The 16,319-nt window shown below is 47.0% G+C and overlaps 1 protein-coding gene across 1 annotated transcript in view; it reads left to right on the forward strand.

The window, feature by feature from the left end:
- The first annotated feature begins 4,042 nt into the window (after positions 1-4,042).
- THNSL2 (threonine synthase like 2) overlaps positions 4,043-16,319 on the forward strand; it is a 13,298-nt gene continuing 1,021 nt past the window's right edge. Inside the window, exons 1-9 of the mRNA XM_044660435.1 lie at positions 4,043-4,129; positions 5,278-5,513; positions 8,457-8,651; positions 9,988-10,140; positions 11,399-11,629; positions 12,212-12,360; positions 12,700-12,825; positions 13,233-13,360; positions 13,785-13,823. Of these exons, the coding sequence (XP_044516370.1) occupies positions 5,291-5,513; positions 8,457-8,651; positions 9,988-10,140; positions 11,399-11,629; positions 12,212-12,360; positions 12,700-12,825; positions 13,233-13,360; positions 13,785-13,823 (1,244 nt within the window). The 5' untranslated portion in view covers positions 4,043-4,129; positions 5,278-5,290. The remainder of the gene's footprint in view (positions 4,130-5,277; positions 5,514-8,456; positions 8,652-9,987; positions 10,141-11,398; positions 11,630-12,211; positions 12,361-12,699; positions 12,826-13,232; positions 13,361-13,784; positions 13,824-16,319) is intronic.

Below are 16,319 nucleotides of genomic sequence, written 5' to 3' on the forward strand. Positions count from 1 at the left end.
GGGATACATTTGTTTGCCCAACGTCTCTCCAAATTGATTGTAAGCTCCTTGAGGGCAGGGACTATCTTAGCTTATTTCTGTATCTATCATTCAGAACTTAGCAAAGTGCTTGGCACATAGTAGGCACTTAATAAATGTTGATCAGTTGATTGATTGGTGTAACCATATCATGATTTACAGAAAAAATTGCTGCCCTGTGTTTAAGTGGAATGGATTCGCTTGAAAACATCTCCCTGGTGGGTCTACTTAAAAAGTCCAGAATTATAGTCCAGTTATTTAAGATCTTTATGGCAAGAAAGGATCTTAGAGGTCATATAGTTCAGCCCATTTGTTCTGCTGATGAAGAAACTGAGAATCATAGAAATTGTGATTTGTCCAAGGTAAGTATCAGAGGCAGGATTTGAACCAAGTTCTCTGACTCTAAATTCAGAGCTTTTTTATTGTTTTTTTTTTAAATAAACCCTTAGCTTCTGTGTATTGGCTCCTTGGTGGAAGAGTGGTAAGGGTAGGCAATGGGGGTTAAGTGACTTGCCCAGGGTCACACAGCTGGGAAGTGTCTGAGGCCAGATTTGAACCTAGGACCTCCCGTCTCTAGGCCTGGCTCAATCCACTGAGTCACCCAGCTGCCCCCTAAATTCAGAGCTTTTTGACTTCATCACTATCACTTTAGAGATTGCACATTCTTAAATTTCCATTAATGTAAAAAAAGTTATCCAGAGAGGATAATATATTAACTCATTAGCACTTGTCAGCAGATTGGTTTATCAGATTAGTTTATTGGTGAATAAGACATAAATAACTACAGATAAGCTTTGATGGATGAGGTGGAGAGGGAAGGATCGAAAGCAGTTTGTTCATGGAAATATGATCTGATAGCTGCCTCTTTAGGTGATGGAGACTCCACCTCCTCAGCGGCCACAGCTACTTAAGATCTGGAAAAAGAAAAAGAATTCAAGTACTTAAGTGACTCATAGGAAGTAACCACTAATGATCTAATAAGAGGATGAAATTTGGGCAGTCTGCTGGAGGAACTGTGATGCTTTCATTTCTTATCTTCAAGGTTCAAATCCATTTGGCAAACATTTGGGAGAAACATAAATGGGAGAATTAATAGCTGTGACACCAGGATACGAAATCTCTTCTGACACCAAGAGGAAGCAACATGTAATCACTGTTAGCAGGAAAAACTTCAGTTGGATTTTGACTCCTTTAACACTATCTTAAGTCTCATCATCTATGCTAACAAGATAACGAGCCACTCCATACCATCTTTTCTTATCTTTCCAGTCCTTCTGTCAGAGATCCTGGGTTTGAATCCCACCTTGAACACTACCTGGATGACCATGGGCACTCAGGGTTTCTCGGGCCATCAATTTCTTCTTCATCTGTAATGCTGCAGTAGAACTGCAAATTGATCTAATCATTCTGGAAAGCAATTTGGAATTATACTCAGACAGCTCATTGTTTTTTATGGCACAGTAGTATTCCATTACAATCATATATCACAATTTGTTTAGCCATCCCCCAATTTATGGGCATCCCCTTGATTTCCAGTTCTTTGCCACCACAAAGAAAGCAGTTATAAATATTTTGAAACATATAAGTTCTTTCCCTTTTTCCCTAATCTCCTTGGGAAATAGACCCATCAGTGGTATTACTGAGTCCAAAGATACATAGTTTTATAGCTGTCTGGGTGTTATTCCAAATTGCTTTCCAGAATGATTAGATCAGTTTGCAGTTCTACCAACAGTGTATTAGTGTTCCCACTTTTTCACAGCCCCTCCAACATTTGTCATTTTGTTCTTTTGCCATTTCAGCCAATTTGATGGATGTGAGGTGATACCTCAGAATAGTTTTGGTTCGTATTTCCCTAATCAGTAGTGATTTAGAGCATTTTTTCATGTACCTATATATAGTTTTGATTTCTTCAGCTGAAAACTGTTTATATCTTTTGCCCATTTATCAGATAGGCAATGGCTCTTATTTCCATAAGTCTGACAAAGTTCTCTAAATATTTTTGATACAGAGCCTTTATATGAAAATTTCCCCCTAATTTTCTGCTTTCCTTCTAATCTCTGCAATATTTGTTTTATTTGTAGAAAACTTTTTCAATTTAATGTACTCAAAATTATCTGTTTTATATCTCACAATACTCTCCATTTCATGTTATCACTTAAATTCCTCTCCTATCCATAAATCTAATAGGTAATATGTTCTCTGCTCTAATTTGCTTATGATATCTCCTTTTATGTCTAAATCATGTATCCATGTATCAGGATCACCAAGAATCAGCTATGACTGAATGACAACGCAGGGCAGCTAGGTGCTACAGTGAGTAAAACAAGTCCAGAGTCAGGAAGATGTGAGTTTAAAATCTGTCCTCTTCAGACATCTACTGTGTGACCCTAGACAAGCCACTTAATCCTGTCAGCCTCAATTTTTCTCATCTTTAAAATGGGCTGAAGAAAGAAATGGCAAACTATTCCAGGATCTCTGCCAAGAAAACCCCAAGTAGGGTCACCAAGAGTCTGACACAAGGAAACAAGGAAGTATTTGTTGTATCCCCACTGCAGGAGGCAGAGATGGTCCCATTTTTGTCCTTGGATCCCCAGTGCTGGGCACAAGGTCTTCCGCAGAGTGAGTGCCTAATAAATGTTTGCTGAACTCTCTAATTCCATACTTGCCCAGAATATATCAGAAGGATACAGCAGTAATCCTCCTCACTTGGGGAGTTGCATCACCCTCTTATTTGTTCAGTTTCATCACTCCTACTATTTATGGCAAATATAAGATTGACTCACACTTAGATCCTGAATTATGGCTAGTTACAAAGGGCAGAGGCATACATATATCTCTGGAAGGGACCTTAAGAGCCATTGACTCCAACAGCCTCATTTTACAGACAAAGAAACTGAGGCCCATCCTGCTTAGAGCTTAAGTTCACACACATAGTATGTGGCCCAGTGAGGATTTGAATCCAGGTCCTCCCCTCCCAGCTTTAAATCTGTGACTGACCCGGGGATCATTCTATGGGCGAGGTTCAGAGTTTATTATCCAAGGGCAACTGCTTCAAAGTGAGAACATTCACAGTTCCGACTTCCAGCTCAGGGCTCCACTCACTCTAATTGTGCTGGCACTCACCTATCTGTTATAGGAAGGGTATTCATTTGAACCCCTGGGGTTCTCCTTCCTTTCTGCCTTGGGGTCATTCGCCCTTCCCTCTGGTCAGTGTCCTCCCTTTTAATAAAAAAGGACGAGATGGAAGAGAGGAGAGTACACTGGACTCAAAGCCAGCCTCCTAGACTTATTTGGGGGGGGGGGTGACCTTGGCCACATCACAGGGCCTCTGAGCCTCAGTTTCCTTCTCTGTAACAAGAAGGGTCTGGACAGCTGGCCTGCGGGATTCCTCCCCAAGGAGGGGGAAGAGGGTGCAAATCTGGGGCTGAGGCTTTCCGTGCTGACAGCTCCTGGAGATTTGGAGTTTTGCAGTTTATCCCTCGAGGTCAATGCTATTATTGCACCCATTCGACAGATGGGGAAAGTAAGGCTCAGACCTTGCCTAGGGGTTCCCCAGCCAACAACCCAGGAGGGCAGGCACTATTATCATACTCACTTGCCAGATGTGGGAAGTGGGGCGCCCGTGATCGGAGGTTACGTGACTTGCGTTGGGTCCCCTAGCCGAGGACTGGTAAGCGCTATTATTATACCTGTTGGACAGGTGAGAAAAGTGAGGCTCACAGAGGCAGTTTGCTAGCGGGCATGTAGGGCGGGGGGTCTAAGCTTGGGGTCCAAGAACCCTCATGAATTTCCGGCGGGGGGTAGGGGGGTCCATGAAGTCAGTTGTGGGGAAATTATGGGTTATTTTTACAACCTACACTACGGAGGGATGATTCGCCGAGCTTCCAGCCGTGGAGGTGATGCCTAGAGCCCAGGACCCCTTCCAGACCTCTTCTAGGGCCCCCTAGCGGTGACCGAGTGGAAGCGGCTGCCGCGGGGCAGGCTGGGGTGGCCCGAGACCAAACTCCGCCTTCCAGCCCACGGCCCGGGACCCGTGAAGGCCTTAAGCCTACGTGCCGGTGCAGGTGCCCGTGCCTCGCCCTGGGGGTCCCCGCGCAGCGCCAAGTGCAAGGTAGGCAGAGCGAGGTTGGGGAAGCCCCTCCTCCACCTCGCCTGACCGCGACCTTGGAGCTGCGGAGCGGAGGGAGCGCCGGGGCCAGCCTGGACGTCCCTCCCCGGGAGTCCGGGGCCTTTCCGGCCTCTGCTGTCCTCTGCCGCCCCCACCCGGTCCAGAGGGAGTCCTGGATCCGAGCGGCAAGAAGCCCGCTCCCTCCGCCCTTTCAAAGAGGGGGAAACAGGGTTTGAAAGAGGTCTGGCTCCCTCCTTCCCTCCCCGACTCATCCCTGGTCACTCTTGGGGATAGCGATGGCTTTGGGAGTAGAGGATCGCGGTTCAAATGGCCCATCCGCCCCCCGCGTGCCCGTGCCACCTCGGCCAGAGCAGCTGGGTCTGGGTTTCGTTATCTGTCAAACACCGGTTCTTGGATCGTGGACCCTGGGGGCCGTAGGGTGGAGGAGCCCGAGGCCCCCTACCCAGAAGGCTTTTAAGTTCCCCAAATAAAGCGCCCCAAGTCCTGTGGGCGGAGCAGAACTTGGAGGAATGAGCGGCAAAGCCAGAGGCAAGTTTAAGGCAGATCTAAGGGGGGAACTTCCCAGGCTACTTGGGGAGAGAGGGGGGCTCTCCCTCGCTGCAGGGCTTCCAGCAAAAGCTGACTGACCACTAGAGTTGGGGCCAAAAGGGATCAGCATTCTTATTTACTCTGTGGATTATCCCTCGCATTTACCAATAATTATCTCGGGCCAGAATAATTGAAAACCGGGAGAACGGGGTCGGCATCTCTCTTTAAATCTGTCAGAGCCAAGGAGTGAGACACTTGGTTGGTTACACCCATGGAAAGTACAGAGGAGGAGGAGGGAGGGAGGAAGGCACCCAGGGAGTCTGAGGGTCTGTAGCCCAGAAGGGAGAGAGAGAGAGAGAGGGAGGGAGGAGGCTCTTTGGGAAAGACCCAGCTGGGAGAAGTCCCAAGGGCAGCTCTTCAGTTTCCCTCCCACTATGACCACGTGTTACTTTTGCTTCTTTATGCAAACTGTTTCTAACTCCCACCTCGAGGAATCCATCAACCAGCAGAGGAGTGTTTGGTGGGATATTTCTTAGTATTTCTCTGGCAGCGTCCCTGTGGGGTCTGCGCCAGCCCCAGAAGCCTCCTCTCTCGGTTTCCAGGGCTCTCGGAATCATGAGGTACGTCAGTACTCGGGGAGGAACCCCCAGCGTGGACTTTGAAGGAGCCTTGCTCTCCGGGTACGCCTCCGATGGCGGACTCTTCATGCCTGAAGAGATCCCTAAGCTGGACAGGGAGACCTTACAACAATGGAGCACCCTCTCCTACCCTGCCCTGGTGTTGGAGCTGTGCTCCCTCTTCATTGACCCAGAGCTCATTCCAAAGAAGGACTTGAAGGGTGAGTCCCCCAGATCGCCCGCTAATCCTTGGAAGGGCTTAACAAATGCTTGTTGGAAAGAAGAGATCCTGGGGCCAGCGAGGTGGCTCCGTGTGATGTGGGAGAAAAAATACACCCCAGTTTGTAGCAGGGTCTCGCCCCAAGAATGAGAGAACTCGAACTCCGTTCAGTCCAGAAGAAAGAAAAGTTCATTTGAAGTAGCGTGATTTATGGTGGCATAAAAGCTGGTGGAATAATTTGGGGGCTAATCAGATAGCTTTAGGGCTGGTGGACTAGCCCAGGGGCTAGTAGAGTAGCCTCTTTGGAGCTGATAGTGTGGAAAAGCGGCTTCGCCATAGCGTGGCCGCGTCCTCCAAGGAGTGGAGCTTCCACACCCTGTGGATCGGGGTTGGGGTATTTATTGGGCTCTGATAGCTTAGCATCTCCTTTTTCGGACCTCAGGGGAGGTATGTTTGGGGGCTCGTTGCCATAGGGAATAAGGAGCGAGGCCCAGATTGGGGGATTCTTCTGGAATTCCAGAGTCCCCAGGACGCAGGTTCCCCCGTTCCTCCGTTGTCCACCTCGTCATCATTTGTCAGGGAGAGGTCTTGCAGCCTTTCCAGAGTGGGAACCCGGGAGGGGATGAGGTACACTAGAGCACCACTAAGGGTAATTAATTATTTCTGAGAACAATGTAAGCAAAGAATGAAACAGAGAAGGTACAAAGCTGATGCCTAGCATAGAATGTTCCAGATCCAGTACACAGTGGATACAATCTACAATTCATGCTTGACTGATGCTGAAACTACAGGTTTGGCAATTGATATTTAACTAGTGCTAACTAGAGAAAAATGCAAAATTTCTGAGCTTGAGGGTCCTGTTCCTCCTACTACCCCTTACTGTCTGTCCCCTGCTAGTCCACATCAAGTGGATAGAGAGCCAGGATCCGAGATAGAAGGACCTGGGTTCAAATGTGGCGTCAGATACTTCCTAGCTGGGTGACCCTGAGCAAGTCACCTAATCCTAGTTACCTAGCCCTTACTGCTCTTCTGCCTTGGAACCAATATACAATATGGAAAAAAAAGAGAAGAAAATGGTTAAAAAAAAAAAGAAAAAAAATAACTGAAACAAAGTGCTGTAAAATCGCAAAGAGCAAAAGAAGTAAGAGAAGACAATTCCTTCATAGAGGTAGTGGATCTGGGCTATATTGGACTCCTAATAATGTCAGACTTTTTGCTGGTTTTGATAGGTTTTGCCATTTTTTTTCCTCTGTCCTTCCCCCCACCCCCACCCCCTTTTCTACCCTTTGGGATAAGGGAAGGGAGGATAGAGGGAGAAATCTAGGTGATGTAAGAAACAAAGTTACCAACAAAAACCTATTAAAAATAAAAGTATACAATCAATTCCACATTATTTTCCAAAAGAAAATTCTTTATCATAAGAGATGGCTCCTGAGAACAGGGAGGGGAGGAATATAGGGGGAAATCTGAGCAGCATAAAAATAAAAAATATCAATAATATATATATATATACACACACATATATATATATGAACCTGAATGCTTTTCAGAGAAGGCACTTTTACCTGCTTCTGAGCTATTTTGGGGACCTATGGGCATGGAACAATGGAACAGTCTATCCCCAGACTTTCTTTTTTCATGTTGGTTAGTTTCTCTGAACTGTTTTTTTTTTTTTTTTTTTTTTGTTGTTGTTGTTGTAAAGGAAATCTCTTTAGGACAAAGAGAAGGGAAGGAATATATTGGGAAATGCAGGTGATTTAAAAATATATATAAATAAAAATTTGTTTTTTAAAAACAGGAAATTTAAAGGCCCATTCATTTATTGAAGCTATCTGATTTCAGTTTCTGTATCTATAAAATGAAGAGGTTGGACTAGGTAGACTCTGAGGCCCTTTCTTTAGAGTTAGGATCTTATCACCCTATATAGCTCTTCTCGGACTGGTGGAATTTGCTTTTCACTAGTTCTACAGGTCAACTTTTTTTTTTTTTTTAACCCTTATCTGCTGTCTTAGAATTGATACTGAGTATTGGTTCTAAAGCAGGAGAGCAGTAAGGGCTAGGCAATGGGGGTTAAATGACTTGCCCAGGGTCATATAAGTAGGAAATATCTAAGGCCAGATTTGATTTTAGATCTTCCCAATCCCCAGTCTGGCCCTCTATCAACTGAGACATCTAACTGTCCCTTACAAGCAAAATGTTAAGAAGCTTAAAAAAAATTTTTTTAAATATCAGAGCTAGTTGGGAGGACCAGGGCTCAGTTTGGGCCTCAGACACTTCCTAACTGTGTGACGGTGGGCGGGTTGCTTGGCCCCTATCTGCCTGGTCTTTGCTGCTCTTCTGCCTTAGAACTGATACTTAGTGTCAGGCTTTTTAAAAAATGTAATTGGGAAATATTTAACAAAGTAAATAAAAAACATAAAAGAACATTAAAAAAATCAGAGCTAGGAAAAGACCTTAAGATGTCAACTAATCTAATCCCCATTGTTCATGAAAAAGATTCTCTCTCTCTCTCTCTCTCTCTCTCTCTCTCTCTCTGTCTGTCTCTGTGTCTCTTTGTCTCTGTCTCTGTCTCTCTCTCTCTCTGTCTCTGTGTTTTTCTGTCTCTGTCTGTCTATCTCTTTCCTTCTCTCTCTTTCTCCCTCCCTCTCTTTTCTCCCCCTGCCCCTCTGTCTCTTTTCTCCTCTCACTCTTTCTTTCTCTTTTTGTCTGTCTATCTTTCTCCTTCCTGAATACAGTGTGGCATCCTATAAATTATATGTAGCACCTCAACATGCTTCCCCCTCCTCCCTTCCATGATAGAAAATGGGTGCTAAAGAGCCATTCCCTTCAGGAAAAATTGTTCACATGAAATGACAGCCATGTCTCAGTGACAGGGAGGTGGACCATTTGGAACTGAGACATTGTTGGGTGAATAAACTGCGGTCATCTCTTATACCCCATTTAGGTCTGATTGACCGAGCCTTCAGCAGATTCCGACACCGAGATGTTGTTCATCTGTCCAGGCTGAAGAATGGGTTGAATGTGCTAGAGCTGTGGCACGGCATCACCTACGCCTTTAAGGACCTGTCCCTGTCCTGTTCAGGACAGTTCTTACAGTACTTTCTGGAGAAAAGGCAGAAACATGTCACTATCGTTGTAGGTGTGTGGGTGAGAATAATGGGAGTGAAAAGATCCCAGGCATCAGAACTAGAAGGAAGGAACCAGTCTGATCTCTTCATTTAAGGATCCTAAATCCAGGGCTGAAAGGGACCCCCGAGACCTTTTAGTTCAACCTCTTTCATTCTACAGATGAGGAAACTGAGTCACACAGCTAATAAGGAGCAGGGTAGGGATTCACATCCTGGTCTTTAGACTCCCAATCTCAGGCTCCAGTTTTAGGTTGCTCCAGGAATATAGGCTGTCCTTGGAACTATGGCGAGCTGTCTTCCATTCACTGAGTGCTTTTGGTCACCAGGAGAACTGTAGAAGGAGGCATCAACCTGGACAAGGTCAGTCAGATAGCAAGTCAGCATGCTTGTCCTTCTGATGTATGGTTGACCACGTCAGGGTTGTATGCCCAGTGTTGCAGAGAAATCATTCAAGCCTGTGGTCTCAGGCCTTTTCCGGAGGTTCAAGGTTCTCTCTGGAGATGGGCTGGAGCTAAACTATTTGGCACTGTGGCCTAGTAGATAGAGTGCAAGATTTGGATTCAGAAAAAACTTGAGTTCTAATCCTTCCTCTGATGTATTATATGTGTGCAATGAATAGTTCAAGCCATGAATCTCTTTATGTATCATCCTTTTTATCTGTAAAATGGGTGCAACAATAGCCTCTTTCTCACAAGGTGGAATGAAAAAGGTGCTTTCTAAGCCAGAAAGTAGCATAACATAATGGGTAGAGAGTCAGGAAGACCTGAGTTCAAGTGCTACTTCTGATAACATTGGCTTCAGGACCTTGGGCAGCTCAATGCCCCAGTAACTTTCTGCTCTGCAAGGGTAATAAAGAGGAGTTTTCTATGACAATGAAATCATGTAGTGTCATCTAAAAAACAAAGCAAAACTACTCTTATCCATATGGCACCATCAAAGTGTTTATAAGGTAACTAAAGGGCAACAGAGTGTGCAGAGAGCTTAATTTAGAGTCAGGAAGACCTGAGTTCAAATCCAGCCTCAGACATGCTCTAGCTATGTGATGCTGAGAATTACCAGACCCCTGCCTGCCTCAGTTTCCCCAACTATAAAATGGGAATAATAATAGCACCTACTTCCCAGGGTGGTTGTGAAGATCGTATGACACAAAATTTATAAAATGCTTTGTGAACCTCAGAGCTTTATATGAAAGCTAGTGGTGGTAGTAGCAGTAGCAGCAGCAGCAGCAGTAGTAGGAATCGTAGTGGTGGTGGTGGTGGGTGGGTGGGGTAGTTGTTTTAATGTAAATTATTAGTAATAATAGTAGTTGCAATATGAATTGTTAACATTATTGTTAATCCCCATCAGGAACTTCTGGAGACACCGGGAGCTCAGCCATTGAGAGTGTCCGTGGAGCCAAAAACATAGACATCATTGTTTTGTTGCCCCTGGGGCTCTGCTCTAAGATCCAGGAGCTCCAGATGACAACAGTGATTGAGGACAATGTGCATGTGTTTAGGGGTAGGGACTGCATGGGAACACTCTGGGGTGGTCAAGAGATCTTGAGCTGAAGAAATGTTAGGGGAGGGAGTCATTTAAGCTTGGAAGGGCTAGACTAGAACCTGGGACCCTCTAAAGCAGTGGTTCTTAAGTCATAGTCCTTAAGTTCCAGAAATAGAAAGATAGATAGATCAATCAATCTGTGGATGGATGGGTGGATGGGTGGGTGGGTGGATGGATGGATGGATGGATGGATGGGTGGATAGATGGAAGGATGGTTGGACAGATGGATGGATGGTTGGACAGATGGGATGGATGGTTGGACAGATGGATGGATGGATGGATAGAAGATTTTCAATCTGACCAACTCTCTAATAATGAGTGTTTTATTTTATGTATTTAAAAACACTATGGGTCCATAGTTTTCACTGACTCCTATTGGGGTTCTTGATATAAAAAAGGTGATGAACTCCTGCTTTAAAGGGAGGAAACAACTGCCTTTGTGTTGAAATTCAAAGGGTACTGAAAGATTCCCCTACCACTCAAATGTATAGTGACTTCATTTTTAATGTTCTGAAGATTGTATTGTTCCTCGGTTCACTTACATGTGATGAAGCCATCTTTTGGAGGCTGGCCTGACCTCTATATGGTCATTCAAGTTTGAGACTGAGAATGATATGAGACACCCCGAGTCAACCAAAGGAAGTTTATTTAGTCCTAGCATGAACAGGCTCTTTGGCAAGGATGTAACCCTGATTTGCTTGGGGCCTCTATTGGCTGTATTGGTCTCCTAGTCATAGGCAGCTACAGACTCTTACCTTTTGTCCCTAAGCCACCAGGAAGCGACATCAGGGTCCCAGGCCTTAGTGTTCTGGGCCTATGAAACCTCAGGGATGGTTTCTATACCTTTTAAGGAAAACGAGGCTTGCCTTCATGGCAGAAATCGCTCCCACCACACTGAAACATAGTAGATAGTCAAACAGTAAGTCAATCAGCAAGCACTTATTGGCCCTGGGAAATATGAGGACAAAGGGCAGAAGAACAGCCCTACTGGTGAAGAACTTCTAATGAAAAGAAGGGTTGCATGAAGGAGTGTAAATGGAGTTCTGTGAGCCTCTAGCGGAGGCTACATGTGTGGGGGCTGAGGGACAAGATTGGCTCCATAGATGGGATCAGATGCAGAAGGCCTTGAATGCCCAGCTGAGGGATCTAGGAGGAGCTCTTCGGGCTGGGAGTCACCAAGCTCCTGACCACCACCGTGTCCTCTTTCCCCCGACAGTGGAGGGTAACAGCGATGAGCTGGACGAGCCCATCAAAGCCGTGTTTGCTGACGTAGCTTTTGCCAAGAAGCACAACCTGATGAGTCTGAATTCCATTAACTGGTCCCGGATCCTGGTACAGATGGCACACTACTTTTTTGCCTACTTCCAATGTGTGCCATCCATGGACATCTGCCCGCTGCCCCCTGTGGAGGTGGTTGTGCCAACCGGGGCTGCGGGCAATCTGGCTGGTGAGATGATGCCCAGGCTTTAGCCCACGGACCAGCCTTGGCATGGGTCATAGAATTAAAGTTAAGAGAGGCCTCTGAGGTCAGCCAGGACAAACCCCTCACTTTATAGAGCTAGACAGTGAAGCCCAGAGAAAAGGAAATTACCAACAGAGGTCATGCAGGATTTGAACCCAGAACAGCTAAACATTGTCAACTGTCATCCCTTGTGCTTCCCAATAAGAGGATTACAGAAGCAGAGTTACATAAGGCCAGCGCAGGGGAAAGGCTCTTATTAGCCCTAGATTTGGGGATGGAGTTGGGGAAGGCTTTGTAAATGTGGTGTTTGGGGCGATCCTTAAAAGGTACTGGGGAATTTAGGAGGGGAGCATGAGGTTCAGAGGGAGAATTCCTGGGTTTGAATCCCAACCCTGTCAGCTAACCAGCTGGGGTGACTTTGGATAAGTCACTTATCTCCATATCTATTCTGGTAATACCGTGCTCCCACCCGTACACGTCCATTACTAGCTCACCTGGGCTGTCACAAGGAATCCGGATCACCTTTGGCAGGAGGAGGCATCTGAAGCTTCTTGTCCTTGTTCTCAGCGGGATGCATCGCTCAGGAGATGGGTCTGCCTGTCCGCCTGGCCACCGTGGTGAACCGCAATGACATCATCCACAGGACGGTCAGGCAGGGCGACTTCTCACTTTCAGGGAACACCAGAGCATCGTTGGCATCCGCCATGGATATTCAGGTGAGGCCCGGGAAAGCCGGGCTGTTCGGCTCCTTTCCCCGCCCTCCCCTCCTCGACATCTTGGCACTCCTCCTCTCTAGGGGACGGGAGGTACAGCATGTCCCAGAACGCCGCCACAGGCAGCCCTGTGGTGCCCCAGATTAGAATCCTCCTCTAAGTCTCGTGAGGTCACCCAGTGTTATCTGAGAGGTGTTAGAGGAGAGACAGGACCTGGGTTCAAATCAAATACTCACCCCCTCCCTCGCCCCCTCCCTCATCCCTTCCCTCACCCCCCACGCCCCGGAATGCTGTCCGGATGCATGATGGCTCTGGGAGCTCCTGCCCGCCCCGCTCTTGCAGGTGCCGTATAACATGGAGAGGATTTTCTGGCTGCGCTCGGGCTCTGACGGCCGGCTGGTCAGGGCCCTGATGGAGCAGTTCGACAGGACCAAGAGGCTGTGTCTGCCCAGAGAACTCCACACCAAGGTCAGTGGCTCCCCACAGCGGGCGGCTCGCATCGAGTGGAGTTACGCAGGGGAGGCAGCCGCAGAGGAGGCTGTTGTTCTCTGCACGGCTCAGACTCTTCCATCCGAGAGGCTTCATAAGTCCTTTCTGGACCCGAATCCGGCAGGCCGGAATTTAGAGCTGGAAGGGACGCTGGCGATCTAGATCTAGTCCTACCTCTTCTCCAGAAAGGAAAGCCCGCGAGGCGAGGCGAGGTGAGGCCTGGCCAGCCGTTGTCCAAGCTCTGCTTGGGGCCCTCCCGTGATGGGGAGCTCACTCCTAGCGCCGAAGCAGCCCGTTCACTTTTGGCTGACTCGGCGACGCCCGCGTCCACACGGTCCTGCCAGTGGCTCCGGCTCTCGCTCTGCTTTGATTCTGGCCCTCTTTAGCTTTCAGAGACCATCGACTCCCAGTCAGCTTCCGACGAGGACATCCTCGAAGCCATGCAGCGATGCTGGGAGGAGAACCGCTACCTGCTGTGTCCGCACTCGGCGGTGGCCGCCTTCTACCACTACAGGCGCTCTGCCGGCGAGCAGCCCAGGTAGGGGGCTTCCTCCCTTTGCCTTGGCCCCGGCACTCCTGTTCCACGAGCTCCTCCTCCACCCACGTGCTCCCTCTCTGGGCAGGGGGCTGGGCGGGGCAAGGGTGCCGCAGATGCCTCTGTACATCCTTGTGTGAAAGGACTGGAGTCTTCCGTCATCCCGGCAGCGTCTTGGATCGTCTTCCGTCGTGTGGGTGGGCTGCCATCAGGCCAGGGCAGAGGAATGCCCAGGACCCAGCAGGCAGAGCTCCCGGAAGACCTAGAACTTAGCCACGCTGCCCCTTGGGGCCGTGATCTAGCCCAAGAGCATCCCTCTCCGCCCTTCTCCTAGGGAGGGAGGGCGGCTCACGTTGGCCGTACTTGCCCCTCAGTTTTACCAGGGCCCCACATGAAGGTGTAGACAAACGGACAAAGGACAGGAAGCTGGACGGGATGTCCAGTGAGCCAAGATGCAGACTGACCTCTAAACTGAATAAAATATAAAGTCCTGTGTGAGAGGGAGCGAGCTGTAGTCCCTTTGGAACCAAGAAAACCCAAGTTAAATTCTGCCTCAGACACTTCCCTCCCTCCTGACTGTGGCCATTTAATGCCTCAGTTGCCCAAAAACAACTCTTAGAATCAACACTCTGCCTCGGTTCCGAGGCAGAAGAACGGGAAGGGCTCAACCATGGCAGCTAAATGACATGTTCCAGGGTCATAGAGCCAGGAAGTATCTGAGGCCAGATTTGAATCCAGGACCTCCCTTCTCCAGGCCTGGCTCTCTACCCACTGAACCACCTAACGGCCCCAAGACAACTCTTTAATCCTTGAGGGGCAAATGAGTTGCTAACCAGCATCAGTGAATGAAATTTCTCCAATAGAAATTCCCTGCCTATCCTGCTGAATTCACAAGGCTGGGCAGAAAATTAAATGAAAGACAATCGAATGAAAGAAAAAACAAAACAAAACAACGACCTGCATGAGTTCTCTGTAATATAGAAAGATGTTTACATTCTTACATGTGTAAAATCTATATCAGATTGCTTCAAGTCTCAGGGAGAAGGGAGGAGAGGGAGGGGAGGGAGAGAATTTAGTTCTACATTTAAAGAAATGAAAGTTCCAAATTGTTTTCACATGGAACTGTAGAAAAAAAATATTTTTAAAACCTACAAAAATATAGGATTGAGGATTAGATATAGATACAGATAGAGATAGAGATGAGCTATGATTAGATATTGCTAAAATAATAGCAACCGTTGATATGGCTTTAGGATTTACAAAGCACTTTACAGATCTTATTTTATTTGGTACTCACACCGACTTTGGCAGTGATGCTATTATAATTCCCATTTTACAGATGAGGAAAATGAATCTCAAGGCTCAGGATCACAGAACTTTGTAAATTATCTTGGTCAAATTTGACCTCGAAGCTTCCTGTCTTCAAGGCTGGCATTTTATCCACTGCAACACATAACTTCGATCTAGATAATAGCCTGTATAAAAGGCTCCTGGGAGTTTGAGTGGGCTTTGATCTCAGGAAGGATGAGTTGAAGGAACTGAGGATAGATATTTAGCTTGGAGAAGACTTGGGGAGAGTGTGATAGCAGCCTTGGGAGGGAGGACACTAGCAGTTGGGGACTGGACCAGAAAAGGATCATGAGAAAGATGGCGCCCGAGTTATATTTTAAAGGAAGAGAGGAATTCTGGGAAGAGAAAGTGAGGAAGAAATGTTCCACAGATATAAGGAAGATCCTAGGGAATGACCCATAGAGGGGAGATGGAACACAAGTTTTACCTGTGTGAAGAATGGAGAAATGGGCAAGGTTGGCTGCAATTGCAGAGCGCAGTAGAGAAGGTGACATCCTGAGGGGCTGGAAAGGTGAGAAGGTTGAGGGTGTGAGGGGCTTTCAAAGCTAAACAGAGGAGTAGCGAGGTGGCTTAGTGGGTAGAGAACCAGTTCTAGAGACCTGGGTTCAAATTTGACCTTGGACACTTCCTAGCTGTATGAACCTGGGTAAATCCCTTAATCTCCATTGCCTCGCTCTCAACTACTCTTCTGCCTTAGAACCAGTACTTGGTTTTGATTCTAAGATGGGTTAAGAGTTGTTTGCTTATAATTCACAAAAAGCTAAACAGAGACATTTCTATTTGATACTAGAGGGAATTGGGAGATCATAGGGTTTATTGAATGGAGAAGTGACAGGGTTACATCTGCCCTTAGAAGGAAAATGTTTTTGACAGCAGTGTGGAAGATGGGTGAGAATGACCATTTGGCCAGCTACGGCAATATCAGACATGATCCTGAAACTGTGATTTGGTTGGTATAGGAAGCCGCCAATGAGGAACTCCCTCTACTGGTATTGGCCGGCACTTATTTTGCAATGTACAGACTTAACAAGTTGCCTAGGGGTTCTGAGAGATAAAATAATTTGCCCCGGATCACACCAGGAAACTCTGTCCAGGTCCAAAGCAGGACTTGAAATAGGTCTTCCTGATTCCCAGGTGAGCCCTCCGTCCTCTCTCTGTTCCTTTTCTCACAGTGCTTGGCACAAAGTAGGAGTTTAATGGATGTTTATTGACTGACAGTGAGGGTGATCACCCTGGAAACCTGGCCACTCTGAAGGCAACCTAGATATGTCGGGAGTCAGGGGCATCAGTGACCCAAAGGATTGGGTCATAGTTCTCATTTCTATTCAGTTTTACCCATCTTTAGCTTGTGAAAAATGTCAGGCTCTAACCTCAGCCAAGGAAAGGAGTCCATTTCTTTTTTCACCATTTTTCTTATTTTTCTCCCTTGCTTCTCTCTTGCTCCATCTTCATCTTCCTCTCTATATCCTCCTCTTTCTCTTTCTCTCTCCTTCTCTCTTTCCCTCCTTCCTTCCTTCCTTCCTTCCTTCCTTCCTTCCTTCCTTCCTTCCTTCCTTCCTTCCTTCCTTCCTTCCTTCCTTCCTTCCTT

Source organism: Gracilinanus agilis, chromosome 2 (genome assembly GCF_016433145.1).
Source record: "Gracilinanus agilis isolate LMUSP501 chromosome 2, AgileGrace, whole genome shotgun sequence".
Lineage (NCBI taxonomy): Eukaryota > Metazoa > Chordata > Mammalia > Didelphimorphia > Didelphidae > Gracilinanus > Gracilinanus agilis.